Source organism: Thunnus thynnus, chromosome 7, assembly GCF_963924715.1.
Source record: "Thunnus thynnus chromosome 7, fThuThy2.1, whole genome shotgun sequence".
Lineage (NCBI taxonomy): Eukaryota > Metazoa > Chordata > Actinopteri > Scombriformes > Scombridae > Thunnus > Thunnus thynnus.
Window position 1 is genome coordinate 15293299 of NC_089523.1, and position 27078 is coordinate 15320376.

Sequence of the window (27078 nt, forward strand, 5' to 3'; positions counted from 1 at the left end):
GTGGAGAAAGATTGATTTATGCACTAAAAGATTTTATGAAGCAGTTTCACACAGCAAGGCTCAATATTTTCCTGATTTTATTGGAAAAAAAGAAAGAAAGAACTCTAAAAAAGTTTCTAAATGTTTTCACTTGTTTGAAAGAGGTTGCACTTTATCACACCACCACATGAGTCATACTGTGAAAGATGTGAGGAACTTTTGAATTACTTTATTTATGAGATGTGTAGTACAAGAAAAATTCCTCAAGAGTACTTAATGGAGACGATAGCCAAAGAGAAGCACCCCTTCTGCTCACTTTAAATTGTCTCAGCCAATTTCCTTTAGGAAGTCTTTGCAAAAATAATGTTACCTTTTATCATGTCAAAGCCAATAGTATTGTTCCCACTCAGTTTAAATATGCATTTGTTGAAACCCTTTTTGAAGAAATCCTTTTTGGAGCCGACCATTCTGAAGAACTACAGACCCATTTCCAAACTTTCTTCATAGGAAGATACAGGAAATTGTAACTAAACATGAGATGTACTTTGTGAGAAATGTCAGTCATGATTTAGATCTGTTCATGAGATGACTTTTCTTAATGTTTTAATGATCATTTGGATGAGGGAATTATGGAACATGTCATGCTGACATTCCTGCCTTTATACTGGCTACCTTTGAGTTTAAGGGTTGATTTTAAGATGCAACTGAACAAAAACACATCTGTGCCCAGTCCATGAATATATTTCTAAGTTTTCTATTTAATTACTAGGCTTGGGCGGTATCTATCTTTTCATACCTTCACACCTTCCTGACATTTTACCAGGGTATACGGTATATGACATATATATATATAAAGTGATAGTGATAGAAGTCATTGTAGCATGTATGACATTGTCTAGCCTGCAGTGCTGTGTGTCAAATATGCAATTAGCCTTAGACAAGTCGTTCTGGGTTTAAATACTTATGGCCCATAGAATAAGGAATAGATAGGAAATAAGCGCCCTTCTTCCATAGATTCTTGCTGGAGGACCCGATGACACTGTGCCGCGGCGGATATTAACACATCAGTGGGCTGAACGGAGATGATGTGCAGCAGATAGTGGTGGCAGACTGGTAGTTGAATAAAATCATGTGGCTAATAAACTGCTTTTGCAGTTTGAAAGAAGTCATCTCAAGATAAAGTTATATGTGGCAATATTTTCATGATTCCATACCACTCACAGTTGCCATCTTTCTCAGCTCAGCTGCCTGTTCCACCACCCTCTGGTGGGGTGTGTTGTGCACTACAGTATATCACCTCAATACAGCATCTCCATATCAGTTTAATAGAAAGAGGAGCATCTGTATTTTTGACGGTATTGAAATTCATACGTTCGGGATTTCTAAATACCTTGCCTGGTATACCGTATCAATATTAATATGGTCAGAATTTACCCTTGTTTTATTATTTTTTTTATAATTATCTCAGGTGAGTTAAAGGAACTGACTTCTAGTGACCATCAAAATAGATAGACTTGGAAGGTATGAGAACGTCTTCAGGAAAATGCAGGCATATCTGGCACCATTAAATTAAATCATAAGGATTAGCAAACATTGGCTTTATCACTACTCTGTGCCCATCCAGGTGGGAGATAATCGCTGTCTGCTGCAGTCTCTGAAAGACTCTCCCTACTACCGCAGCTTCCAGGACAAGGTCAGGTCAAAGGCTTGAACTCTGAATAAACTTTTAGAAGCATAAAGTTTTTAATTTTTATTTTTTTGGGAAAAGTAAATTTCCCCAGACTTTCTGTTCATGAAAGATATACCCTATACATCCAGGTCAGCTTGTGGGAAGTTCGTCTATCAGATCTGGATGAGTACCTGCTGAGTCTGAATGCCATCCAGAGGCGTTGGGTTTATCTAGAGCCTATTTTTGGACGTGGGGCATTGCCCCGGGAGGAGGTCCGCTTCAAACGGGTTGATGAAGACTTCAGGTACTCTTTGTGTGTGTGTGTCTGTGTGTGTGAGAGAGAGAGAAGATGTTGTTTTGCTGGGAAGAATGGACAAATAGAAATTGTGTTATAGACAGGATGTGTTTTATGCACATTCAGTACTAAAGCATTTTCTCCATATGTGCAACAGGTCTATAATGTCAGACATTCAGCGGGACAACAGAGTCATTTCTCTGAGCTCAAGGGCTGGCATCAGAAACTCCCTGGTCACCATACTGGACCAGCTGCAGCGCTGTCAAAAGTCACTCAATGAGTTCCTGGAGGTACACACACATCTACATTTTTGTGTGCAAAGACATGCCTACACATTTATAACAAAGGTTGCATTCATCACACTTTTAAAAAAAAAAGAAAAATGTTTTTGTGTGATTGTCACAGGAGAAGCGTTCTGCCTTCCCACGGTTCTATTTCATAGGAGATGATGATCTGTTAGAGATTCTTGGTCAGGCCACCAACCCAACTGTCATCCAGTCACACCTCAAAAAATTATTTGCAGGTCAGAAACGTCAGTTTTGTCCTTTTTATGTTTTTTTGTGCTCAGATCACATCTGTTTTTTCTGGTTTGCTCTGTTTTATTCTGCAATACTCTACACTACTCAACCCTTGTATTGTAGCATACTCTGTTGGACAGGGAAGGTAATCTTTGTGTGTATTATCTGTCTAGGCATCCATAGTGTGGTATTTGATGAGCATTGCCAGCACATTGTCGCCATGTGTTCTTTGGAGGGAGAGACAGTGCCTCTCAGAAACCTTATACGCATCTCCAGCCTTGTGGAGGTAAAGCCGTTGAGCAGAGTCGCATGAATGTATGTGTTCTCTGTTGGATGAATGTGTGATTGGAAAATAAACTATGCAATATAATAAACTATATTCAAATAAAGGATTAATAAGTAGAAAATGTATGGTACCTAGTCCATTTGAATATCTGTTTGCGAATGTGCATGAAATTTTTTTTGACTTTCTAGGTGTGGTTGAGTGAGCTGTCCATGGAAATGAAGGAGACGTTGAAGCAACTACTGTTTGACTGTGTGTCATCAGGGAAAAAAGGGGAGGTGGACCCATCACGCTACCCATCACAGGTACACACAAACTTTTTTTCTGAATATTCCCATAGGCTTTTGAGGGAGCAGAATGTTTCTTTAGCTGCAGAAAAGTGTTAATTCACCTGTTTGGTAATTGTTTAATTTCTTTATTTACATTTTTAAATTAAAATGCTTTTGTTCAAGTTGAGATCCAAGACCACTCATCAGCAATCCATTCCTTCTCAGTCTTACTCAAGACAGTGTGACCCTAGGATGTGAAACATGTCCTCTAAGAACATTGTCTTAATAACTCTTAATTAAATTCTCAAAGGCAGAATTGTCTCAACTCTCTTTTTTTGGTGTAGATTCTGTGTCTTGCTGAACAAATCCAGTTTACTGAAGATGTTGAAAGAGCTTTAAAGGAACAAAATCTGCACCAGCTGGAGCTGGAACTCAATGCCAAATTGGAACACTACACTACAGTCGACACCAGCTCTGACGACAACACAAACACAGGTAGTTGTCTGTATTTATGTGGATGTATGTGTGTCCTTTCTGACTGATGTAAGTTCTCCCGGATCCTTATACTAGAGTTAATGACTTTTACATTAATTATTTTAGTTGACACTGAAAAAAATACAACAGGACATTCACCACAGTCTCTCCTTATCTCCAGCATGAACAAAATACTGAAGTTAAATGCAGTTTTCAACCAACAGATGCAATTTGGGGAGATGGTTCATCTGAAAAATGTTGATATAATAAACATATTGTGAAGCAGCTGTTTTTCTTTTTACTCTCGCAGCTCCACTTCCATGAGCTCCTTACTTTATTTGTGTGGATTTGGCCCCTAGTGCTTTTGTAGTCTATTTACTACAAACAGCAAGTGTACCAACTTTACAGATGTTAGCTGTAGCTGTTACATTAGCTAATTAGAAACATACACACTGACTGTGTGTGTGACAGCTCATGTTCTGGATAATTAAAACTTAAAACTTACCAGGAACTCCAAGTTCCTACAGTTATCTTCCTTCAGACCCTTCTCCACCTTCCTCTTGTTTGTCTTGAAATTCTAATTTGGCAATTGTTTGCTAACATGTTAGTGACAGCATCTTCATAAACTGATGATATGGGTCTTGTCAGCTTATTTTAGAGTTCTTCTGACCCATAGTGGCCAAAACTCAATGAACATGCACAGGCATGATATTAGGCCAGATCTCTTTTAGGTGTGTTAAATTAAACTAGCTAAATGACAGTAAAGATGACATGAAAAAAATATCACCAGTGTTCAATCATGCACTGTATGCCATTGGTGACTCAGACACAACACCTGCATCTCGTATCTAAATGTATCATTATTTTAAGCCATATAGTGAATATCCCTGTGCTGTTCATGACTAAACTATGATCATAATCTGGGTTGTCATTCAACATTTAGAGGATAAAACAACTTCTGATGCAAGACTGAGACCAAGACAGACAGAAGAAGCTGAGAAAAACAGCATAGCCTGTGTGATTTTTTTTTTTTTTTTTAATTTTTTTATCAAGAGGTTAAAGGTTCAGACATATTTGCAGCATACTAAATGCTGCACTGGATTTTTTCCTGTTCTTTAGCCTGTGTATTTCTGCTGCAGATTGTTCAACTGCTTTTTTTGGTTGCTGATCACATTACTGACAATATTAACCTTTTCAAATTACAGTGAAGTTGCTGCTTGATATTTGTGCTTTGTTCCACTTTCAGACTCCCCCGTGTTGTTAATGATTGAGCTCTGATCAAAATTGTGGGCTGTTACTCAGGACTCAGAGATTAATGCTGATTGACTGCTCTTGCGTGAATCCCTTGATAGCCAGTTAGATACAAGAGGCTGCAAAGAGGCATTGCCCTTTAAAGCTGCAGATGCAGTAGCTGGCAGGCTTATTTAATGACCTGGGGCTGAATATGTGGCTACATAAAGCATGACAGCAGACCTTATTCACAGAATTTGAATTTGTAAAAAGGACTTTTAAATTCAAATCAAGGTTTCTTATTCATGCATGAGATGAAAAGCTACTCTGTAGCCCTGGTAGTGGCATCATTTCACGGGACGTTGCTGCCACATACCAAATTTCTATGTCAGATGAAAATGCATTTATGAAAACAAAGCTTGTTTCACTTGCACAAACTTGTATTTTCGACTTTTCAACATAATTGTAGATACTCAATATTTCAGAATGACTCCACGATGAAGACTAATATATTTGCAGATAATATGGTTCATTCTGTGACCGTCTTGCATGCAAAACTACTAAACTAAACCGAACCTTCTACACTTGAAATAGCACTCATTTCCATGATAACATCTCATTAAATTACTGGCTCCCTTAAAACAACCAGGTCGACTGAAGAGTCTGCAGAGTGGTAGTACTGATTAAAGCAGCTAAAGTAATGGCAAAAAGGATAATCTAATTACCCAGTCTACATAAATGGGCCATGAACCCAGGCGGGGAGTGGGAGCTATCTCCCCTTTGGCGCAGAGACAAGACAGGATGGTGTGCATTTGGCAAGGTATTATGCTTCTGGGGCTAGGCTGACATCAGTGACGCATTCCTACACACAAGGCATTCAACCTAGCAGATGGCATATGAACCCATTTTAATTTACAATATAAAATCTTAACTTCAGACATGTATTTAGAAAAGTAATCCACAGACAATTTATAATTCAAAGTGTTGTTTAAGCATACATGTAACTTTCACATGAAAAGTACTCCCTCATGTGACTAAGATATGCATTTGAGGCAGTAAAATTAACATATTATCGCTATATGTTTTTATTCTTTTCTATTTTCTTTTTTCTTTTTGCTCAGCTACTCTTTGTGTGTCTGTACTCAAACTACAGAGAATGCTAAATAATTAGGGCTGCCAGACAAGTTCGTAACAATGACGCAGTTTCTAAATTGCCTCTAGTGCATTTCTTCTGCATTTTGTGCAATCATTTATGGCCGTTAAGCTTGTATCGGTGATGATGCTGACTTTCCAGAATATCAGTGTGGCTCTATTCATGTCTGACAAAGTTTCCCTTTCTTGTGTCTTATCTCCTTTCCTCAAAAATTTCCCCATAGTGATTGGTCCCATTTATTCTTCTTACCAGTCAGTACAATTCTGCATTTTTACTTTCCATACAAGAGCTGTTATTTTATGCTAACATAAAAGCTGTTTCCATCCTGTCTGCTTACAGTAAAAGCCTCCCATCTATTGACAGCATCTAAAAGAGCACCTGGCAGGACCTTGTAATGACATGGGGTCAATGTAAAGTCAAGAACACAAAATAAAGTAATGCTTAGTTAACTAGTTTTATAGAAAATGTACATATTTTGTGTTATTAATTAAGACATGTGAGGAAGAGAAAATTGCATATTACAGAGATCTACAATTTGATTTGAAAAATATTACCACACTGCTACTAGAAATTCCAATAGGTTTGGCCTTGTTGAATACTCTATAACACATTTACAATTTTATTTTATTTTTTTCCAGTTTGTTACTCGTGTAAATAACTTTACCAATTCTGCCATCCTGATCTTCACGCACGCCTTCCTTTATAGAGTCCAGTATCCTGCAGCTGAAGCTGAAGGCTTTGATCCTGGATATCATCCACAACATCAGTGTGGTGAAGCAGTTAAACACGGCAGGAGTTACCAGTCCTGGTGCCTGGGCGTGGAAGAAGCAGCTTCGCTTCTACATGGGACCAGACAAATGCTGCCTCATACATATGGTGGATGCACAGTTCAACTACACGTATGAATACCAGGTGCGTTAGCTTGTAGATACAAGTTAGATACACTCCTCTTTTGTGTTTGACCAGGTGAAAAATACACACTGATGTTTCTTGGGCTGCAGCTAACGTTTACTGGAGATTTTTTTGTGATCATTTAGGATATAATATCTTTTGTATTTAATTTTATAACAAATGGATTTAATTCCACAAGGAAATTAAATCTCCTTACTTAGCATTTGATTTGTAATGACTTCAAAGAGAGAAAAGCAACCAACGTTATAGTCATTTGTGAGGCATCTGAATTGTGTAATTAGAAAATGTGTACTTGATTGAAAATGATTAACTATCTGAATCGGATCAATTAATAGATAGTTGTATATCAGTTCATCTGTTTGGTATTTTAAACAGGAAGACTGGTCGGCTTGATTAAGCAGGTACATATATGTTCAAGCACCTCCACCAAGGCCATCACACACACCCTAAAATTATCTAAGATGCACTGTTTTAGTGGAAATTTTTAATGGTACAAGATATTGAATGCCATGAAAATTTATCTCCGAAACATTTCTCATGTTTCAGGAATTTACTGATGTTATCATTGTTTACCTTTTGGGGGCACTGTTTACACAGAGATGTGGACTACTGAAAATTCCCTCCTGTATTTCCCCTCTGCAGTTCCTGTGAAGAGCACATGCTAGTACAAAGTCCCACTCATTTTCATTTTCTTTTGCTTGTCCTTCATTTGTTTTTCAATTTTCACTTTCTTAATCCATCCCCTGTCTGTTTGCCTTTATCCTCTCCTTCCCCCTCTCTTTTCCCCCCGCCCTTCCCTCGCTCCCCATATCTTTACCTCTGTCTGGTGATCTCTCTCTCTCTGTCACTTTCTTTCTCTATTTATCACTCACTTTCTTCTCCATCCTACCTCCCCTGTCTCCTAGGGGAATGCAGCTAAGCTGGTGCACACTCCGCTGACTGATAAGTGCTACCTGACTCTGACCCAGGCCATGAAGATGGGGTTTGGGGGGAACCCCTATGGGCCAGCTGGAACTGGCAAGACTGAGTCAGTCAAAGCCATGGGTGGGCTGTTTGGACGGCAAGTCCTGGTGTTCAACTGTGATGAGGTATAAAGAGAATGTGAGGGATTTACTTCCAAACACTTAATCTAAGATTATATAGCATTTAATCAGCCAAAGCTTATATTACATGAAAAACCAATGCATGTTTTTATTTAGCTGTCTTAATCACTTTGTAAGAGAAGATGTTAAAAGCTTTGGATGTCTAAACAAAACTAAGTCGATGCGCTGACCTCTTCATTTCTGATCGTTCAACTTGTGACCTCACACACATTCACTCACAAACAAGATTGGTAATTGAGATCAACTGTCAGTGAGAAGATGTAAAATTCTCTCTCTCTTTTTGGTTTGTGTCTGTCTGTTTTCCAGGGTATTGATGTGAAGTCAATGGGACGAATCTTTGTGGGCTTGGTGAAGTGTGGAGCATGGGGCTGCTTTGATGAATTTAACCGTTTAGAGGAGGCGGTACTATCTGCAGTTTCCATGCAGATTCAAGCCATTCAAGACTCCCTTAAACATCATAAGCACACATGTGAACTGCTGGGAAAGGAGGTCAGCAAATAAGAACTGATGCAGACAAACACATGATGCCAAAAAACTGTTGCTCACTATATCTCAAGCCCACACTCTCTTTTTGCCTTCCTTCTTCCTCATTGACTCTATCCTTCTGTTTAACTCGCTGGCTTGTATATGCACACATACTTTAACACATGCAATGAAAGTCCATCCCTGTTCGGGCTTCAACCAACAGTTCTTGTCTTTCAGTCTTTCAATAAATTTATCAACTGTATTAACCATCAAGCAATCAATCTTCAGTAATCTCTTCCTCCTCCAGGTGGAATTGGACCCAAACTCTGGGGTGTTCATCACATTGAACCCGGCTGGAAAAGGCTATGGGGGAAGACAGAAGCTTCCAGACAACCTAAAGCAGCTGTTCAGGCCTGTGGCCATGAGCAGGCCAGACAATGAGCTTATTGCTGAGGTGATCCTCTACTCTGAGGGCTTCAAAAATGGAGAAATACTGGGACGCAAACTGGTTGCAATCTTCAACTTGGCCAGGTAGAGATTGTGAAGTTACAGTTTTTTTTTTCTTTTTCTTTCGATTTGGGTGGAAGTAGGAGGTAGTGGATGAATGAGATTTATTATGTTGTCCACTCTGTTATCACCAGTCTACTGATTACATGTATGTGAACTACACAGGGAAAGGACCAGTGTGGTACATTTGTCTGTGTGGTGCACTAAGTGTGACTGAATCATGCTGTGGGTATTTTTACGTGAAATTATCTATACTGCCACCACCATCTATTGCAAACTATTGATTTTTTTGAAGTTATGCTCTACTTCCCTCCCTCTTCTTAGCACTACAACCGATACTGCAGTCATGTGAGAGTGTGTAAGTATGTGTCTTTAATTGTGTGTTCAGGGAGCTGTTGACTCCTCAGCAGCACTACGACTGGGGTTTGCGTGCTCTGAAGACAGTGTTGAAGGCCTGTGGCAGTCTCCTTCAGCAACAGAGGAGGAGCCGTGACAAGGACAAGAGTAAGACTTCCTCTGGCTAATTTTTATTTTTTTATTTTAAGGTACAATATTTCTGTGCAGCATTTCTTCTTTTCCAATAGCGGAGTGTGACAGGAAAGTTAAGAGAAAGCGGGGGTATCTTTGGTCATGACCTTGAGTCACGTGCATTGCTGCCGAAAGTACACGGTACCAAAACTTGTGTTGGAAACAAAACCACACAAAACGACATAAACTGTATGCTGGAAACATCCAGAGACATATTCAACAAATGTGATGTGATGCAACAGTAGCAGCACAATACATGTGAAGCATCTTGATTTATTGACTGAAAAACAGTGCAAAATGTTACATTCTACAATCAAATGCGATCAAGGGGTGAAAATAGGCCGGCCTTCATTTTAGCCAAACAAAACACGAGATGATTTCACTGACGACTCCTCCCTGTCTGAAGTTGATGTTGTGCTGATCAGTGAAATCGTTTGTTGTGGACTGCAATTGGAAAATGAACAAATTACTTCTAAAACACCTCTGAAAAGCATAATAATACTAAAGTAGCATTTTTTATGATTTCATTGATTTCATTTTATGAGTCATTGTTGTATATGAACATCAGCCATCGTATGGTGTAAGCAAATCTTTAAATATTTGGCTCAGTGGTTCAGAAGCCAAATTATTTAATCGATTATGGCATTAAATTATGTAACTGTTTGACGCCTGTAGCTTGTGACAGCCTGCTCAACAGATCAGCATTGTATCAGCCAGTAAATAAAACACAAAGGCAGAACACTATACATTATCTGTTATGTCATATGAAATGAAATGCTTATCTTAGTAAAAGATAAATACTCATTATGTTCTAATTTTTTGATAGTCAGGGCTTTCTAGTCATGACTATGCTGCAAACAACATTATTTTTTACATCAGTATTCACCTCTTTGCGGTATTCGCTTTTCATTATTTCATTATTTAACAATCATAGCAGCCATGTGGTTTGAATAAGAAGCTGTACTGTTTTTTTCACAAAAGGTCAGTGACCTGAAAACTTTTTGGTAATTTGATAAAAGTATCTCTCAAATGAATCCCTTGAAACTGCTGCTGAAATTAGAAGATAGTGAAAATTCGGCCAGTTTGAAGATGCTTATCTTGTACCCAACAGGGTCACACTACAAAAATGGATCAGGCTGTGGCTCAGGGGGTAGGTTCACCCAGTAGTCACAGGGCTGACAGTTCGATCCTGAGCTCCTTGTGTCCACATGTCAAAGTGTCCTTGGGCAAGACACTGATATCCCAAATTGCTCCTAATAGTCAGACTGTCACCTTGCATGGAAACTCATAATGAGAGGCAAATTGTAAAGGGCTTTGGGTAAAAGCGCTATCTAAATGCAGCCATTTACCATGTTTGTGTCTCTGTGTGGGTATCTCTTAAATTGAGTTTGATAAACACTATAGATAAGTGTACTTGAGCACCAAAAGGCTCTATTGTACAGCACTTTCTCTATACACCTGCTGTTGTCCTTGCCCTTTAAGTCCTCTAATACAGACACGCAAACAATTGACATTTAGACCAAATACTCCCCCTTAAAAACTTTTTTTCCCTTGGGCTTTTCTCTCGTCTGTACTTTTGTCCTTCTCCATTCTCTCGTTCCCAAACACTTTGCCAGAATTCTGTTGTTTACTTCTACAGTACCTCTGTCCCCCCCTCCTCCCCCCCTCCTTCCGACCTCTTGTTAGCTCTCTCTCTGATACCTGGCCATCAATGCCTCTGTTGTCCCACTCGTTCTCATTCGCTGCCCTCTGTTCCTCATCCCCATCTCCCCTTCATGTCTCTGCTCTGAAATACTCCCCCCCTCCCCCAATCTCTCTCTTCATTTTCCTCTCTGCTTTTTCTTAAACCCATCTCTCTCTTTTACAAATCCTTCTGTTCCACCACCCACCCTTTATCTGTCCAGCAGACTCGCACACACACGCGCACACACACACACACACACACACACACACACACACACACACACACACCACATGCACCTCCTGTCTGTCAATGAGTCCCCAAGGTTTTCTTGTGGTTGGCTCTGTGTAGTCCGGCCAAGTGTTCCTCTCTGTTGTGAAAAAACACCACATTTGTGCCTGCAGGGAAGGCCAGCATCTTTGGAGAAGAGAACAGAAGTATTGACAAACTCTTAAGTCATGACAAGCTTTGGTAATTAGCACTTTAATAACAAGGGCCATGTGCAAGAACAAGTTAACTTTCATGACCTTGTTTTTTGAGTTCTATTCCATCAAGCCTGCGTTATTTTTTCACTTCCCTTCCTGCAAAGAGTCTTTTATATTTGTTAACTGGTGTAAAACTATTATATACTTTTACTCATATCATTATTGAAATACTTTTACATGTCTATCCTGGATTTGGAATTTGAACCGGAATTAAATCAATATCTTTCATTTGTATGCAGTTCAGGAGAGTGGTCTGGTGGTACAGGCATTGAGGCTTAACACCATGTCCAAGCTGACGTTTGCTGATAGCTCCCGATTTGATGCCCTGGTCAGAGATGTCTTCTCTGGGGTGAATTTCACTGATGTTGAGGACCAGATTCTAATGCAGGCACTGGAACAAGTCTACAAGGAGGCACGGCTTGAGCTTATACCCACCCAGGTGTGTGTATGAAGACATGTACAGTATTTATAAGCAAAGTATATACATATAAGCGTTGTGATGAATGTGAGCTGGTATCCAAATAGTGTTTGGGTTCATTCTCTACTTCTGCAAAACTTCTTACATTAGTACTGAGACAACATATGGACAGTTGGATAGCTTGTTAGATAGATGGCTGTTTTTTTCCATCTGTGTGTAGCTGAAAAAGGCATTGGAGCTGAATGAACAGCTGAGACAGCGCATGGGTGTAGTGATCGTTGGACCGAGCGGAGCAGGGAAGTCAACACTCTGGAGGATGCTTAGGGCTGCTCTCAACAAGACAGGCAAAGTGGTGAGTATAGTATACACCTGGATGTTCTCTCCTGTAAATCCCACAGGTGCCCAACCTGAATTTTCTGACATGATTCATTGATACATTCTCAGCACCTTATTCAGTATGCAACTGTGCTGTTTACTCTTTGACTAATGCTGATGACTTTAATGATGATGTGTTTTTGTAGGTGAAGCAGTACACCATGAATCCCAAGGCTATGCCTAGACAACAGCTTCTGGGACATATAGACATGGACACCAGAGAATGGGCTGATGGTGTCCTCACACATAGTGCCAGGCATGTGGTTAGAGAACCACAGGGTAAGAAAGAGGCTACATGTCATTTTTATGGTTGCTAATGAGTGCAAATAGGTCACTATTAGTCTTGCTTAGCCAGATGTTTGACAACTGGGATGAAGTCTGGTCTACAGTATTATCAAAAGTGTTCAAGATCTTGCATTGCTGCATGTGCACTCAAGAATGACTGGATATAGTTATGTAGCCAAAAGTGGTCTACACTTGTTGGGCTCTGTATGTTTGTATTAAGGTTAATGTAATGTGTGTATCTACAGTATATATGTGTGTTTTTATTCTCTAGAGGTGAGCTCCTGGATTGTGTGTGATGGCGACATCGACCCAGAGTGGATTGAGAGTCTGAACTCTGTTCTTGATGATAATCGGCTGTTAACCATGCCTAGTGGAGAACGCATCCAGTTCGGACCTAATGTTAACTTCCTGTTTGAGACTCATGACCTTAGCTGTGCCTCACCAGCCACCATATCTCGCATGGGCATGATCTTTCTCAGGTCAGACAGCCAATAGTTCAACAGTTTTTAGTGTGTTTTTTAGTGCTGTATTCTATTTTCTCTACTAGCCTGTCTCACTGTTTTGTTTTTTAACTCAATTTTTCCCCCCAACTGTCTGTAGTGATGAGGACATTGATGTAGGTGCCTTGGTGAAGTCATGGTTGAGTTGTCAGCCGGAGGACTGTCGCAGTAATTTAGAAAACTGGTTGGGAGACTACTTCCAACGAGCCCTGGACTGGGTCCTCAAACAGGTAACTTTGCCCTATTCTACTTCTCTGTACTGCCTCGAAGTCTGTCAAACTGTCCCAGGGTGCTGAATTTTAAATATCCTTTGAACACAGTTTGTAGCCTGGATATTGAAACAGCACTGACATGATGTTGCATACACTGAACAATATGTAGCAACTTTTTCTGTGTATGTCAACACCTGGCCATTTTGGTCACTAAAATATAGGACTTTCTAAATAAATGACCTCCACATTTATTGACCAATGATAATTATAATATATTATATTTATATAGCTGGCTCAGTGAATACATTCAGTTAACAAATCCAGTTTAGTTAAGAAACACTTACTTAACTGAATCTTCTCCTCCCCTTTCATCAGAATGACTTTGTGGTGGAGACTAGTCTGGTGGGTACAGTGTTCAATGGTCTGTCACACCTCAACGCTGTTACAGAGAGAGGTCAATTTATCGTCAGTCTTCTTAGAGGTTTAGGAGGAAACCTCAACCTTAAAACAAGACAGGAGTTTGCCAAGGAGGTAAGGATGTCTGTGTTTTTTGAATGGGCACAGGGTGACTGTATCAATAAGTAGATGACTGGAGAGTGGACTTTATACTATACTTTATACTTTCTTACAGTATAGAAGCAAGGATATTAAGCACTACATTGTTGTCAGTCACATTAATAATGACTGAAACACATAGTTACTCTACAGTGTTCACCCTATAATTGTACAGGCCTGGCGAGCCGCCAGGCCAACGAGAACCCCCGCCAGGCCAAAAAATAGTTTTTTAAATGTCAGAAAGAACGCCAAATATCCATTCATTCACAAATCAATAGCTTTTGGGAGCCGCTGAGCAGCGCTGTCTCGAAGCGTGAGTTAACGTCTGTGTCGTTGCCTGGGAAACTACAGGTAGCGTAACTCCTTTTAAGGAATAGGGCAGAGTGTAAGCGAGTGAGTGGTTAAGCGAGAGAGCGAGCGGCAGAAAAATAACGGTGAATGCAAGCGGAGCAGAGGAAAAGGTTAGCAGTAAGTTGTCAGTCTGGTGGTAAATGTACAGTACAGACTACAGTGTGTTATTTGTTATTTAGATTTAGGAATTGAATATATTATTCATGTCTCTGGCTAAAATGATTTTGTCTTGCAGTAAGTCTTCTTAGCTATAACTGATTTAAAAAATAGTAATGTTAGTAATGATTTAAGCATTAATGCAGGATATGCACCTGGTGGGGAATTTCTATAATATCACTACTCTGAAACATACCAGTCCTAGTCTTAATATGTGTTTATATGTCTGTGTGCTTCTATAGTTGCTGAGCTGGGCCAGAGAAAGCCCACCAGACAGCAGAAAACCACTAGATACCTACTATAACCCTGACAGCGGCCATCTTGCAGCCTATACATTTCAACGTCCTGACGGTCTCACACTGGAACAGCTCTCCAATACACACACACTACCTGTTATTGAGACTCCAGACATGCAGAGGGGTCTGAACTGCTTCTCTCCATGGCTCACCACTCAGCACAGACAGCCCTTCATGGTGGTAGGGCCAGAGGGCTGCGGGAAGGGGTAATTACACACGTGGAAATGCGCACACATATAGACCACAAACACCTCCATAAGCATAAACAGAGGAGGCGTAAGGAGACACACTGTGTATACTGTTGCAGAAAAATAGTTATTCATGGGTCATGGTGGAAGAGTGTGCATTATGGATTGTGAGGCACAGTCACTCAAATGTGTGCACTCAAAATAACAAACTCACAATCAACATTGATGTTGATGTTAAAGTTTCTTTTATTCAAGGTTTGACCTTAATTGTAAAGGCATAGACAAGTTAGAATGAACATCACATCTGTGTGTGCATGTGTGTTGTATGTGCTCAGGCTTGTGTATGTGTACACAGAGAGTAGTTGCCACAAATGTAATATGCTTTCCTCCCCAGGGGGATTGAATAACTGGGGGTCACAGAGTTTGCCTTTTACACTCCAGTTGACTCTCATTCACTCTCTCTTTTTCTCGTCCTCTTGTCTTGCCTCATTTCGCCAGAAAAAGGTCACTGTGCCAATGATGCACTGGGTTTGTCAGCTTATTCCTCTGATAAAAGATCATCTAATTAATTTACAGACGCGTATACGAGAATGAACATACACGCATGTGCAAGCACACCATTTACTTTCCAATTATTTTCTTTCTGTTGTACCCTTACAAAATGTCTTCCTTTGCCTTTGGGTCTGTTCTGACAAATGTTGCTCTCTAAATCCCAAGAGGCCCTCTTGTTAAGTACAGCACTATTGCACATTTATTCCTTCCTTCCCTATCCCTTCCTCATCCTTTCTTGATGTCCTGACACCATCCTAAAGATGTATGAAACTGAGCTGTGTAGTAGCAGCATTAAGGCATCTGGATGAAGGTGTCAGACCTTGTTAGAATGTGAGATCCTTTCTCACCACGACCTCCAAAAAATAATAAAAAATATTGTTGTGTTTTCCGTCCAGCATGCTGCTGCGTTACGCCTTCTCTCGACTGCGCTCCACACAAGTTGCCGTGGTTCACTGCAGTGCCCAGACCTCATCTCGTCATGTCCTCCAGAAGCTCAGCCAGACCTGCCTGTTGCTCAGCTCTAACACTGGCCGAGTCTTCAGACCCAAGGACTGCGAGAACCTGGTTCTCTACTTAAAAGACATCAACCTACCCAAACCTGACAAATGGGGGACCAGCAACCTCACTGCCTTCCTGCAACAGGTAGACAGGATACATAAACAAACAGATAGACAGACAGATAAGCGACTAAATGGGTTAATGGATGTATGATGTGGTTCAAAATATAGGTCCAATCCTAATGTACACTCTCAGAAGCTCAGACTCTGAAATTAGTTCTTGTCACATCAGAGAGGACTCAGGTAGGAAAGCTGGAAAGTACTTGAGGTATTTTTTTTTGTACAGATTTTGTTAAGTCCTTTGATAAACACATAAACTGCATGTGAAATGCTTTTAGTCTATTGAAAACAGAAATAGGCACCTCTAAACATAAAACAGGTGTATTAAACACCTGATCAACCTAGGAGTACATAAGAAAACTGAGATCACATTCAACAGCTAATTAATCAGGTCTGTATGGCACTGTACTTCCTCTCTCTGACATTTTGCCTTCATTTTCCCTAACTCTCATATTTCGTCCTCTGTCAATTCTATCTCTCTCACTCTCTTTCCCTCCTTCAGGTGTTGACATATAAGGGGTTTTATGATGAAAATCTGGAGTGGGTGAGTCTTGAGAACATCCAGGTGGTGGCCTCTATGTCAACAGGGGGTGCTGTCGGGAGCCATTTGCTCACCTCCCGCTTCTCATCTATAGTTCGCATCTGCACCATAGAGTAAGAAAGAGAATGGTTCAAACTGCTTATAACCAAACAGAATGCAGCTATACAAATTATTTCATACATGCCCTGTTAATTCTGTTTTCCAGCATCTCTGTTCCATTGTTTTGCTGTTGATCTTCCTCTGACTGCGACCCTGATCCTCTCTCTCTCCCCCCCCTCCATATCCGTCTGTTTCTCTGGTTCTTTGCCTCTGCCTTTAGCTATCCAGACAGGGAGCAGCTGCAGACTATCTACTCAGCATACCTGCAGCCAGTTCTCCAGCATAGTCTAGGCAGCCAGGCAGCCTGGGCCAGCACAGGGAAAACACACCAGCTGGCTGGATCTCTGGTACAGCTCTATGAACAGGTACAAATCTGACCGGGTGTTCATTTATGTTCATATCTGTATGTGTAGCAACATAGTCTTGCTCAATTTATTGAAAGCATAAGTATGTAATTGAAGAGTCCAATTTGAATTTGAGTGACTCAACATTGAATCCCTGGTTGTTTCTCAGAGAAGGAAGGCACACAGGCTGAACACTGACTGATTGCTTTAAAACAAATCTTTCAAGTCTTTCTTTTGGTTGAGTGTCTAGCAGTGTTGAAATGACAGTCGGTTCAGTATCTTACTGTGTATTACAGCTAATGTCAGAAAGATTAATTATGTGACATATTCAAGTAATAACTGGATACACTTAAACAGAAGCTATACTCATGTAGTATGTTCTGAAAAGCCAGAGTTGAATGCTGCAGGTTAGTTGTTTTATATTGTGTAGGACATGTACAGGCACAGGTTATCAGTACATTGTGGCCACATATTGCAATTATGGATGTGCTTTTCTAGGTGAGTCATTTGTGTCATGTTTGATACCATTTATGCTGATGAGGTGGAATTATTTTGGTGAATTACTGTAAAGAATTGGGCCGTAGATTTGTTGATCAGCAGTTTTTTTTTTTTGTCCTAGAGGTATGTACATTATCACCTGTCTCCATGTGTTTCTTTCTTTTCAGGTGAAAACCAAGTTTACAGTGGATGACCACAGCCACTACCTTTTTACCCCCTGTGTCCTCACAGAATGGGTCCTCAGCCTCCTGCGATATGACCTCACTGCAGGTAACCAAACACCTGTGCAAGAATTCACATGTTTGAGATCTTTTTTTTTTTTTTTTGGAATAGATTGTTGCAATAATACACCTCTCTAAGTAAGCGAATGCATGAGATATGTAAAAAATCAAATATAAATATCACTTTTTTTTTCTTATGTAATGTAGGAGGCCTCAAGAATCAGACCCATGGCCCATAAGGGGCTGTGACCCACATTTTCAGAAGCACTGCTTTATGCAAACAAAAACAGAACGTAGAATAATTTTGCTGCCGAGGAACATAAAGCATTAATAACTCTGTCAGTTTTGATGCCAGAATCAAAAAGACAGCACCAGATGACTTAGTTTCTTGTCAGTGTTCTTTTCGCTCAGAGCTACTGTTTTCAACTCTCACCGTTTTTTTTTCATTCAATCTCTCTCTCCCTCTCCCCTCTCTCCTCTCTTCCCTCGCTTCCTCTCTGTCACTCGTTTGTCTCCCCCTCTTTTATCATCCTCTCCCTTTGCTGTCCTTTCATCTTTCCCTTTGTCACTCTTTCTCTCCTTCTGCAATGTGTTCCTGCTGTGATAGTGAGTCCAATCATTTATTTTAATTAAACACGTCAGCGGACAAACTTCTCTTTTCCTGTGCTCATCATTTTATAACTTACTCTTACTTCTTCCTCCTTTTTCTCCCCCTTGCTACTTACCTTCTTTTTGGTATGTAAAAACATCCTCTTTTCATCTTTATCTCATGTCTGTGTTGACGTATGTGTATATGTGGTGAGTTTAATGGTGCATGTGTGTGCAATTAATGTATTTATATCTCTACAACAGTTTAATAACTCTAGTATTAGGAATGTAATTTCAAACACTTGTTTAAAAATTCCCTCTGGAATAATAATTTGAGCTTGATACGATTTTTCCACAAAAAAGTTGAATTACCGTAAAAGAAAAGTTGAATTACCGTAAAATTTGATGTGGATGGCCGTAACTTTGAATTTGTGCCCATGTCTAAGTGTGATTGTATTTCTCTCCTGATGTAAATAAAAGGTGAGGTAATGTACAGTTGAGGGTATAATACAGTTTTACTTGGGTCTTTTTAAGTCCCACAGATACATTGGCATGGTCAATTTTATGGGCTATTTTAGTTTATAACAGGTGACAGTGTCAGAGAATGTGTTGGCCATCAAGCAAGAAGAGATTGTAGGGCAGAAATGACAACAATATGTTTGAGTTAAATAGAAACAGTGTTGCTGTTACATAGTTTGTCCACCAGAAAGCAAAGTTTATTATTCAACTGTAAAATATCCTGCTCAGTACCTATCTGGGTCACAATTCTTTAATAACCTAATGTAAGGAATTTTTATTGAAAAATGTTTTTTTCATATTATGTTTGACACAAATATTGTTAGCGTATTTTTAAAACTCTCAAATATCAATATCAGTATCTGCCGCAGTAATTCCAGAATTGTCTGGACTTCATCGTCTTCATTCTTTCTTCATGCTGGTGGTCGAATCACCACTGAGATGGGTTTTGGGCAGGGAAATTGTTTGAAAGCCATAGGCTTGGGTAATGTTTAGCATGAGAACATGACACTTTAAGTGTTTTCATTTCCTTTGTGGCCATTAAAATTTAATATGCCAGGAAAACCTTGCAGTGTGAGCTGTGTCTCTGTTTAACTCTCTTCTTCAGCTCTCTATATAATGTGACAGACACTGTTAAAGCCAGTGGCCTATGAGACCAAGATTCTGGCTTTCCCCTCTAGCACTCTCTTTTTAGCTAGCAGCACTTTGCTAATTCTTGGGGGAATGTAGTAAATTTAGTCTCACCCTGGGAGGTGCTTGTGTCATTCCTGATTCTGCCAAAAAGAACCCTATGACTCAGTTTCAGAGTATAAATACTGCACCTGTGTCTGTCTCTGTCCTTTTTAAAAGTTAAACAACTATGACGGATATAGACAGACTACAGAAATACTCATTGAATGTGCATAGTGTAAGTGAGCAACAGATTTTTTTTAAACTTCCTTTTACAAATGAATCATTGAAATTTGTTAAGTAGCTACCTCAGTTTGTAGTTACTCTTTGGGCTAAATGTCATGATCAGAAACAAATTGTAAACCCAAAATTATCAAATGTAATTTCATTTGCATACGTAAGTGTGTGTATGTCTTGTGATATCTTACTGAATTTAATCCAAATGTGTGTGTGTGTCTTATTTTATTTGTGTAGCACAATCTAATGTGACAGACAGCGTGTTGGAGGTGGTAGCATATGAGGCCAGGAGGCTGTTCAGAGACCGGCTAGTTTCCTCCAAAGACCTTCACACCTTTGATAACATCCTCTCCTCCATCATACGGGGGGACTGGGGCTCTGACGCTCTAGACAACATGACTGGTATGAGATAACTCTACTCACACTGACATATACCTTCATTCAAATCATACAGTATATACACATACAACACAAATAATTTCAGGCTCAGATGGATTCGTAAACCCAGCTTAGGACATAGCAGGAAAGATTTCATTACAGATTGACTGCTTGATACAATTCATGTCAACATTTTCAGATTGCCACTCATGCCAGAATGAGAGCAATATTTGATTACATGTGTTGGCTCTTGTTTGACAGCTGTGCATTAATGGAAATTTCTCAGCCAATGGTCTATTTGCTTATTTTAAACTAGAATGACATTAATGAATTGTGTCCTTTTTTCAATTAGTCTGACTGCTCTAAACTGTAGTTAATAATACTTGAGCTCTTTGGTTATAGCAGAGGAATGGCAACTCCATTGCTATACTTGCCTTCCTTCAGTGTGAGATAAATAAGTTGTACATGGATCAAGAGTCATACGAGAATGAGGGCAGATCCTGCCCTCATTACATAAAATTTACACACTGTAGTAGTAATACCAATATGTACTGTACTAGTTAATGATCTGTACAGCAGATCAGAAAATTCTGGCAAGAGCAAGCAATAGTTGCAATAGCAAAAGCAACAGCGGCCACTATTAGTAATACATGCAAAGAAAACTGGCTCAACCATAAAGAGGTGTAACGATCAGGAGCAGGTCCTGGCAGCCTAGTAAATACAATAATATATCTATAACCAATGCCCTTGAAACTGCTAAACAAAGGCTTACAGTGCTGGTAGCTAGAATAAAGAGATAGACAGTATCATACTAAGAACCAGCCCACCAAAAGTTGAAACAAAACATTATTGGAGGAGCATATAACACCAGCTCTGTGACTAAGTTGAAATTGGAATCTCTCAGAATGTGGCATCTGCCAATGATAGCAAACACAAAGCAGTGCCTTGCAAATGCAATAACTTTTTTCTTGAACATCCCTGTCACCTGCAGATACCTCTCCACCAGGCTTTAGACATTAGCGATGCTGCTGAATATAAACATAAGGAGTCTGCATTTATATCTAAGCCATGAGAGAAAATCAGCTAAAGGCTGGAACTTTGTAACCATATTGAGGATCGCCTCCTCCAAACTGTGGTAAAAGATGCAGCCCATATGCAAAACATCTGCCTGCTTATCTACAACATCTGGGCCTGTTCCAGAAAGCAAGTATAATAAACTCCGAACCTAACCGTGAAGTCTGACTTTACTAACCCTGATATGGGAAACTGAGTAAAGCATATGCATGATGAATTAAAAAAAGCCATAATCAGTGGAGCTCCGATACTACGATTTACTGTGGCAGCTGGTAAATAAAAGGCAAAGCGCAAATGCAAAGTAAGTGCATCTTAAAAAAAAAACCCACAGCAGCAGCAGTGAAAGAACTTGAGTTAGTGAAGAAAAGAATCAATAAGTTAACATTAAGTTGAATTTAGTGTTGTCCACTCATTCATCATTTACTAGACTTGAATATCCTTAACAGATGATAAAGTGCTGGAATCTTACTATGTGTTATGAATTACATTTTTAAATATATCTTTATTCAGTTGTAACCTCATGTAGACACAACACATATATTTTACTTAGAGATATGATTTTAACCTCAGAGTCCGAGTCCATAATTGGTTTGGTGATTTACAGTTGAAAAGTCTTCTAAGTTAAAATTGAGTATGAATTTTTAGATGTCTGTTTTAACATAAATCACGGCAGCATTCAGTGACTATATTTCAACGTGTCATACATTTAAACATTGTTATGGAGATGCTGTTAAACATGTTATCACTATATGCAGCCTATATTCCAGAAATCACCTTTAAACTACATTTAGTCCAGTTTTTCTGAAGTCTTTTCAGCTGCACAACACTCACGTTCACTCGTAAATATTCATATAATCTCAAATATTTTGAGATCATTACTCATTAATCAATGTGTGTAAAGCTTTGTTGTTTCGAAAACGTGAGTTGACTTACCAATGCGCACAGAGTCACAGTTTTATAAAGAAAAATAAATGTGCTTTCATATGTACTTTGATATTGACTGGCTCAATAAGGAAATGAAACAATGTATCCAACAGCTCCTTCAGGCTCGCCAGAGGGGGAGGGGAGGTTTGTTAAAGAAAACCTGCCAGCTGCTACAACAGTAACTGACCCAGAGTTAAAGAGATCTCTGTTTTCTGGAACTGAAAACCCAAAGTTTCCCACATTGCAGGGTTAACATACTCTGAGTTTTCACCAAACCCATATCCCAGGGGTCTCTAGAACAGACCCCTGGGATATTAGCTGTGGAATTTGAAAACACATCAAAATGCCTTTTGCACACAGTTTGAACATGGAAGACACAATCTGGGAATGTTATACATGCACACACACACACATTTTATCTCATTTTCACATGCACTTGACTGGTACTTGTACATCCAGTTCATAACTCCCTCTGCAGTGAGTGTTACTAACAGTCTGTAATATTTCCCCTGTGTGCAGATGGTTTCTATGTGACATGGGGAGCCTCTGAGGGCGCTGTAATGGCTCCAGGCCAGCCTCTGCCTCCTCATGGTAAACAACTGGGACGCCTGGATTCTGCTGACCTAAAACAAGTGATACAGAAGGTACACAATGTGGAACATGTTGTCTGGTGTGTGGTCAGGCTTGTTGGATTATGAATGTACATATGTAAGGTACACTATACAATTTTTAGGTACTCATGTTTTACTTGAGTCTTTATATTTCATGCTACTTTATTCTTCTGCTCCACTACATTTTTGAAGGAATTGTACTTTTTACCCCAGTATATTTATTTGACATTTACTTCTTAGATTGGGATTTTACATACAGAACACATAACATATAATGTTTTGTTGTAGATTAAAGTATCCAATAATATATAATGTAGATAAGCTACAACATTAAAACGGCCTTATATATGAATGCATTAATAATAGTGATTTAATAAAATCCATATAGTAACATAATAATAACACTTTGAAAGGAGCTGTTCTGCAAAATGAGAACTTCTACATTAGATATTTAAGTATATTTTGCTGATAAAACTTTTGAATATAGGACTTTAACTTGTATGGTATTGTTTTTTATTTAGCAAATACAGGATCTGAACAGTTCCTCTACTGCATTTTTTATCTTCCTGTTTCATTCATGTGGTTGTGCTTCTATGTCTTTTGTTTTATTATTTGGTTTCATTGCATTTGTTTGTGTGTGACAATGAGTATTGCACCTCCTCACCTATATGTGTGTGTTCCTCCCCATTTCCCCTCCAGGGAATAGTGCTGTACAGTCGTGATAACAGGGAGCTGGACCTTCTCCTGTTCTGGGAAATGTGTGACTTTGTGTCCAGGGTGGATCGGGTCCTGAGCCGGCCCGGTGGCTCTCTGCTTCTGGCGGGCCGGAGTGGAGTGGGTCGGCACACAGCCACATGTCTGGTGTCACACATGCATGGATACACACTGTTCACACCCAAGATCTCCCGTGGTTATTCCCTTAAGCATTTCAACAATGATCTGAAGACGGTAAGAGTGGATTGCACTTGTAAGATTTTGTTTGTTTAACTGGTTCACGTTGTGCGAGGTCATTTTTCAAGGATGCACTAAGAGAAAATTACATTGTTCTAGCAAAGTATTTAATTGTCTTCCTGTTAACACTATATCAAGTGTCTTTTCACATTTAAAGTGCCATATTGGATAGTTGAATTGCACCTGCAATGAAAGTGGAAATTCTCATATTCTATAGTTTGCTAAAGAAAATTTGGTATCAGTATGACCAGTGGTGTATATGTGTATATAATGCATGTGTGTGTATGTATTGTATGTGTAGGTGATGCAGCTGGCAGGACTAGAAGGCCAACAGGTTGTTCTACTGTTGGAAGACTATCAGTTTGTCCACCTAGCTTTCTTGGAGATGGTCAACAGCCTGCTGTCCTCAGGTTTGTTGTGTGTGTGTGTGTGTGTGTGTGTGTGTGTGTTTCTGTCTTTCATGAGAACTGATTTAACTTCAGAATCTCAATGGGTTACAAACTCATTTAAGGGTTAAAGTTATATTAGGATTAGGTCAATGTTAGTAAGAAAGGAATAGTTGGACATTTTGGGAAATTTGCTTGGAGAGTGGAGAGTTTTTTTTTTTTAACTTTTAGACAGAGCCAGGCTAGCTTTTTCCTCCTGCTTCCAGTCTTTACGCTAAACTAAGGTAAGTGTCTCCCAGCTCCAGTTTCATATTGAATGGATCGATATGAGAGCGGTATTGATCTTCTCATCTAACTCTCAGCAAGAAAGCAAGTGAGTGTACAGTATATCTCAGGATGCCAAACTACTGTATTACCTTAAGCCTGACATGTAAATGATGTCAAATTGGAGTGAAATGGATGGGAATGAATGCAATCAATAGACGGTCTCATAAGTATGATGTCTGTATTCTGTATGTCTTCACTGAATCTTTTAAGTATCAGACATGTTCCTATTATAGTCCACATGAACTACATTTGTGTGGATCATTTTAGCAAAAACAATGCTGTACACCAATCACAGGTTGCCATTTTAATGCTTCCTGTGTAAGAAAAAATCACATAATTTCTTTGTGTGTGCTTTGTCTCAGGTGAAGTTCCTGGTCTGTACACCCCAGAGGAACTGGAACCTCTTCTCTCCTCCCTCAAAGATGCTGCTTCCCAGGATGGATTCACTGGACCACTCTACAACTACTTTTCCTACAGTCAGTATATCTATGAACAGCACCTCTGTCTCTTAGTCTGTCAGCATGTTATTCATTCTTTTGGTCTGTTCCCATCTATGTGGTATATGTAGTATTTCTTGTCATACTCTCGCTGTAAAACTACTACATGTGTCATTCCTTTCCACTTATTGTTCTATCTATTCTCCTCTGTTATTGTATCTGACTCCATTCCTCTGCTTCCCTGCTGTGCAGTGGTGTGTGTACTGCAGAAATGGTGCAGTGTCACTGAGGTTGAGGTTGCTGCCGGAGAATCAAATCAATAGCTCTATTATTGTCAAAGTAAACCAACTAAAGAGCTCCCAGCTCACCTTCACTGTCCAGCTCTGCCAAAAAGGTAGAAGCTAAAGGGATGAATACAGTGACACAAAAACTAGCGCTTGTCCTCACATTGTCCTTCACTTTTTCCTGTTTCCATCTCATTTGCTGTGTCGAATTACATGCTCTGCTGTTTTTAAACATTCCTGTTCCTCTCTGTGTATCACATCCAACTTAGGAATCCAGCAGAACCTCCACATTGTTCTGATCATGGACTGCTCCAACTCCAACTTCACCATCAACTGTGAGAGCAACCCAGCTTTTTACCGCAAGTGTTCTGTCCAGTGGATGGAAGGATGGTCTGAAAGCAGCATGAAGAAGGTTAGAAGAGAACAACAAACAGGGATTAGAACAAAAAAGGATATTAAATCAGAATTTTTTGAAAAAGTTCACACCAGTATTTAAGATCAATAAACCTGGCTGAAAGTGTTGAGTATTCAGATTTACACATACCCGGAAACATTGAAAAGATTTTTATGTAGCCCAGACTTTAAAAAGAAAGACTGGCAAGCTAACAGTTAGTCTGCTGCAGCCCCAGTGGATCCAATATTGACCCAAGGTTATCACCACAGTACATAAAAAGCAGATTTGTTTAACTGTGGTACCTGAAATTCTAATTAAAACATGACACATTATTTTGAAAAAGCATCAAGACAAGTGTTGTTATACACACATAAATTTCACATCTGCTGTGTATAAACCTGTGTTTTGTTTTGTCAGATTCCTGAGCTGTTGCTAGCAAAGACAGAAGAAGAAGAGAAGAATGAAGGAGAAAAGGCCACAAAGGGAAAAAGCTCACGTAGGTGCACGTACACAGACAGCAAAAGTCTGTAATTATTTAGAGAATGACCCATTTTCATTTAGGTACCATTTTGAATTGTTTGGCTTTGTTATTTATATATATTATTATATTTGTGGTTCATCCCTGTCAATGTCTCTATTTAATTTAATTTCACATTGTCTTTCAGTTATCACAGTTATAATACATAAAACTGGAAATTGCTTTTTTGACAAATTGCATTCGAATCAGTGTGTAAAATAATTTATGTATGTAAAGGCAAATGTTTCTATCACTAGCAGAAAGGTACATTGACCAAACATTTTGCACCTTTAAAATATAACTATTTTTTTCTTTTTCATTATTTCATTGTGAAGTAACTCAGAAGCTTATTAACATTCTTTCTAGCTGACTGTGTTTGGCTGTGTTTTATGTTAAAATAACAGTTTGTGCTCACAAGCTTTTTCAATCTCTGCTGCCAACAGGGTCTGGACAGGGAGACCTGTGCCGTTTGTTTCTGATGGTCCATGAGTCATGTAGAGAACATGGTGCAACTCCCAGCCAGTACATGGCCTTCTTGCATGTTTATACGGCATTATATAGCCGGAAGCAGAGCCAGCTCACAACAAGACAACAGCATCTGCAGGTACAATGTGAACTTAAGTACATGGTACATGTGCACCTGGAAGCGTGCATGTAGACATCACATTGACTGTTTGTTTTCCACAAGCAGAAAAAGTAGACACGTTTTTAATGTAGAAAAGTATACAAAACTTGGTATGTAGTTTCTGTTTTGGTCACATATGGAAGCCGTATTCATATCTCTCATGCCTTATGTTGACTTGTGTCTGCAGGCAGGTGTGTCTAAGCTGAACGAAGCTAAAGCATTGGTTGATGAGTTGAAGAGGCGGGCTGCAGAGCAGAGTGCACTGCTGAAGACTAAACAACAGGAGGCAGATTCTGCCCTCCAGGAAATCACCACCTCCATGCAGGTGTGTGTGTGTGTTTGTGTGTGTATGTATATTTGAGAATGTGTGTTTGTGTCTGTGGGCAACTTTGATACTCAGT

The 27078-nt window shown here is 39.5% G+C and overlaps 1 protein-coding gene across 6 annotated transcripts in view; it reads left to right on the top strand.

Moving 5' to 3' along the window:
- The window catches only part of dync2h1 (dynein cytoplasmic 2 heavy chain 1), a 127804-nt gene that overhangs the window by 17125 nt on the left and 83601 nt on the right, over nucleotides 1-27078 (top strand). For all 6 annotated transcript variants that reach the window (XM_067594559.1, XM_067594554.1, XM_067594555.1 and 3 more), the window contains 32 exons: nucleotides 1604-1672; nucleotides 1798-1952; nucleotides 2101-2233; nucleotides 2349-2466; nucleotides 2635-2747; nucleotides 2936-3049; nucleotides 3358-3508; nucleotides 6577-6782; nucleotides 7688-7870; nucleotides 8192-8374; nucleotides 8658-8881; nucleotides 9246-9361; nucleotides 11791-11990; nucleotides 12190-12321; nucleotides 12491-12623; nucleotides 12901-13108; nucleotides 13230-13359; nucleotides 13717-13872; nucleotides 14646-14905; nucleotides 15835-16081; nucleotides 16559-16710; nucleotides 16917-17061; nucleotides 17706-17808; nucleotides 20007-20171; nucleotides 22665-22789; nucleotides 23456-23704; nucleotides 24009-24117; nucleotides 24783-24896; nucleotides 25411-25553; nucleotides 25953-26031; nucleotides 26496-26656; nucleotides 26865-27002. In XM_067594559.1, coding sequence (XP_067450660.1) covers nucleotides 1604-1672; nucleotides 1798-1952; nucleotides 2101-2233; nucleotides 2349-2466; nucleotides 2635-2747; nucleotides 2936-3049; nucleotides 3358-3508; nucleotides 6577-6782; nucleotides 7688-7870; nucleotides 8192-8374; nucleotides 8658-8881; nucleotides 9246-9361; nucleotides 11791-11990; nucleotides 12190-12321; nucleotides 12491-12623; nucleotides 12901-13108; nucleotides 13230-13359; nucleotides 13717-13872; nucleotides 14646-14905; nucleotides 15835-16081; nucleotides 16559-16710; nucleotides 16917-17061; nucleotides 17706-17808; nucleotides 20007-20171; nucleotides 22665-22789; nucleotides 23456-23704; nucleotides 24009-24117; nucleotides 24783-24896; nucleotides 25411-25553; nucleotides 25953-26031; nucleotides 26496-26656; nucleotides 26865-27002 — 4914 coding nt within the window. The remainder of the gene's footprint in view (nucleotides 1-1603; nucleotides 1673-1797; nucleotides 1953-2100; nucleotides 2234-2348; nucleotides 2467-2634; nucleotides 2748-2935; nucleotides 3050-3357; nucleotides 3509-6576; nucleotides 6783-7687; nucleotides 7871-8191; nucleotides 8375-8657; nucleotides 8882-9245; nucleotides 9362-11790; nucleotides 11991-12189; nucleotides 12322-12490; nucleotides 12624-12900; nucleotides 13109-13229; nucleotides 13360-13716; nucleotides 13873-14645; nucleotides 14906-15834; nucleotides 16082-16558; nucleotides 16711-16916; nucleotides 17062-17705; nucleotides 17809-20006; nucleotides 20172-22664; nucleotides 22790-23455; nucleotides 23705-24008; nucleotides 24118-24782; nucleotides 24897-25410; nucleotides 25554-25952; nucleotides 26032-26495; nucleotides 26657-26864; nucleotides 27003-27078) is intronic.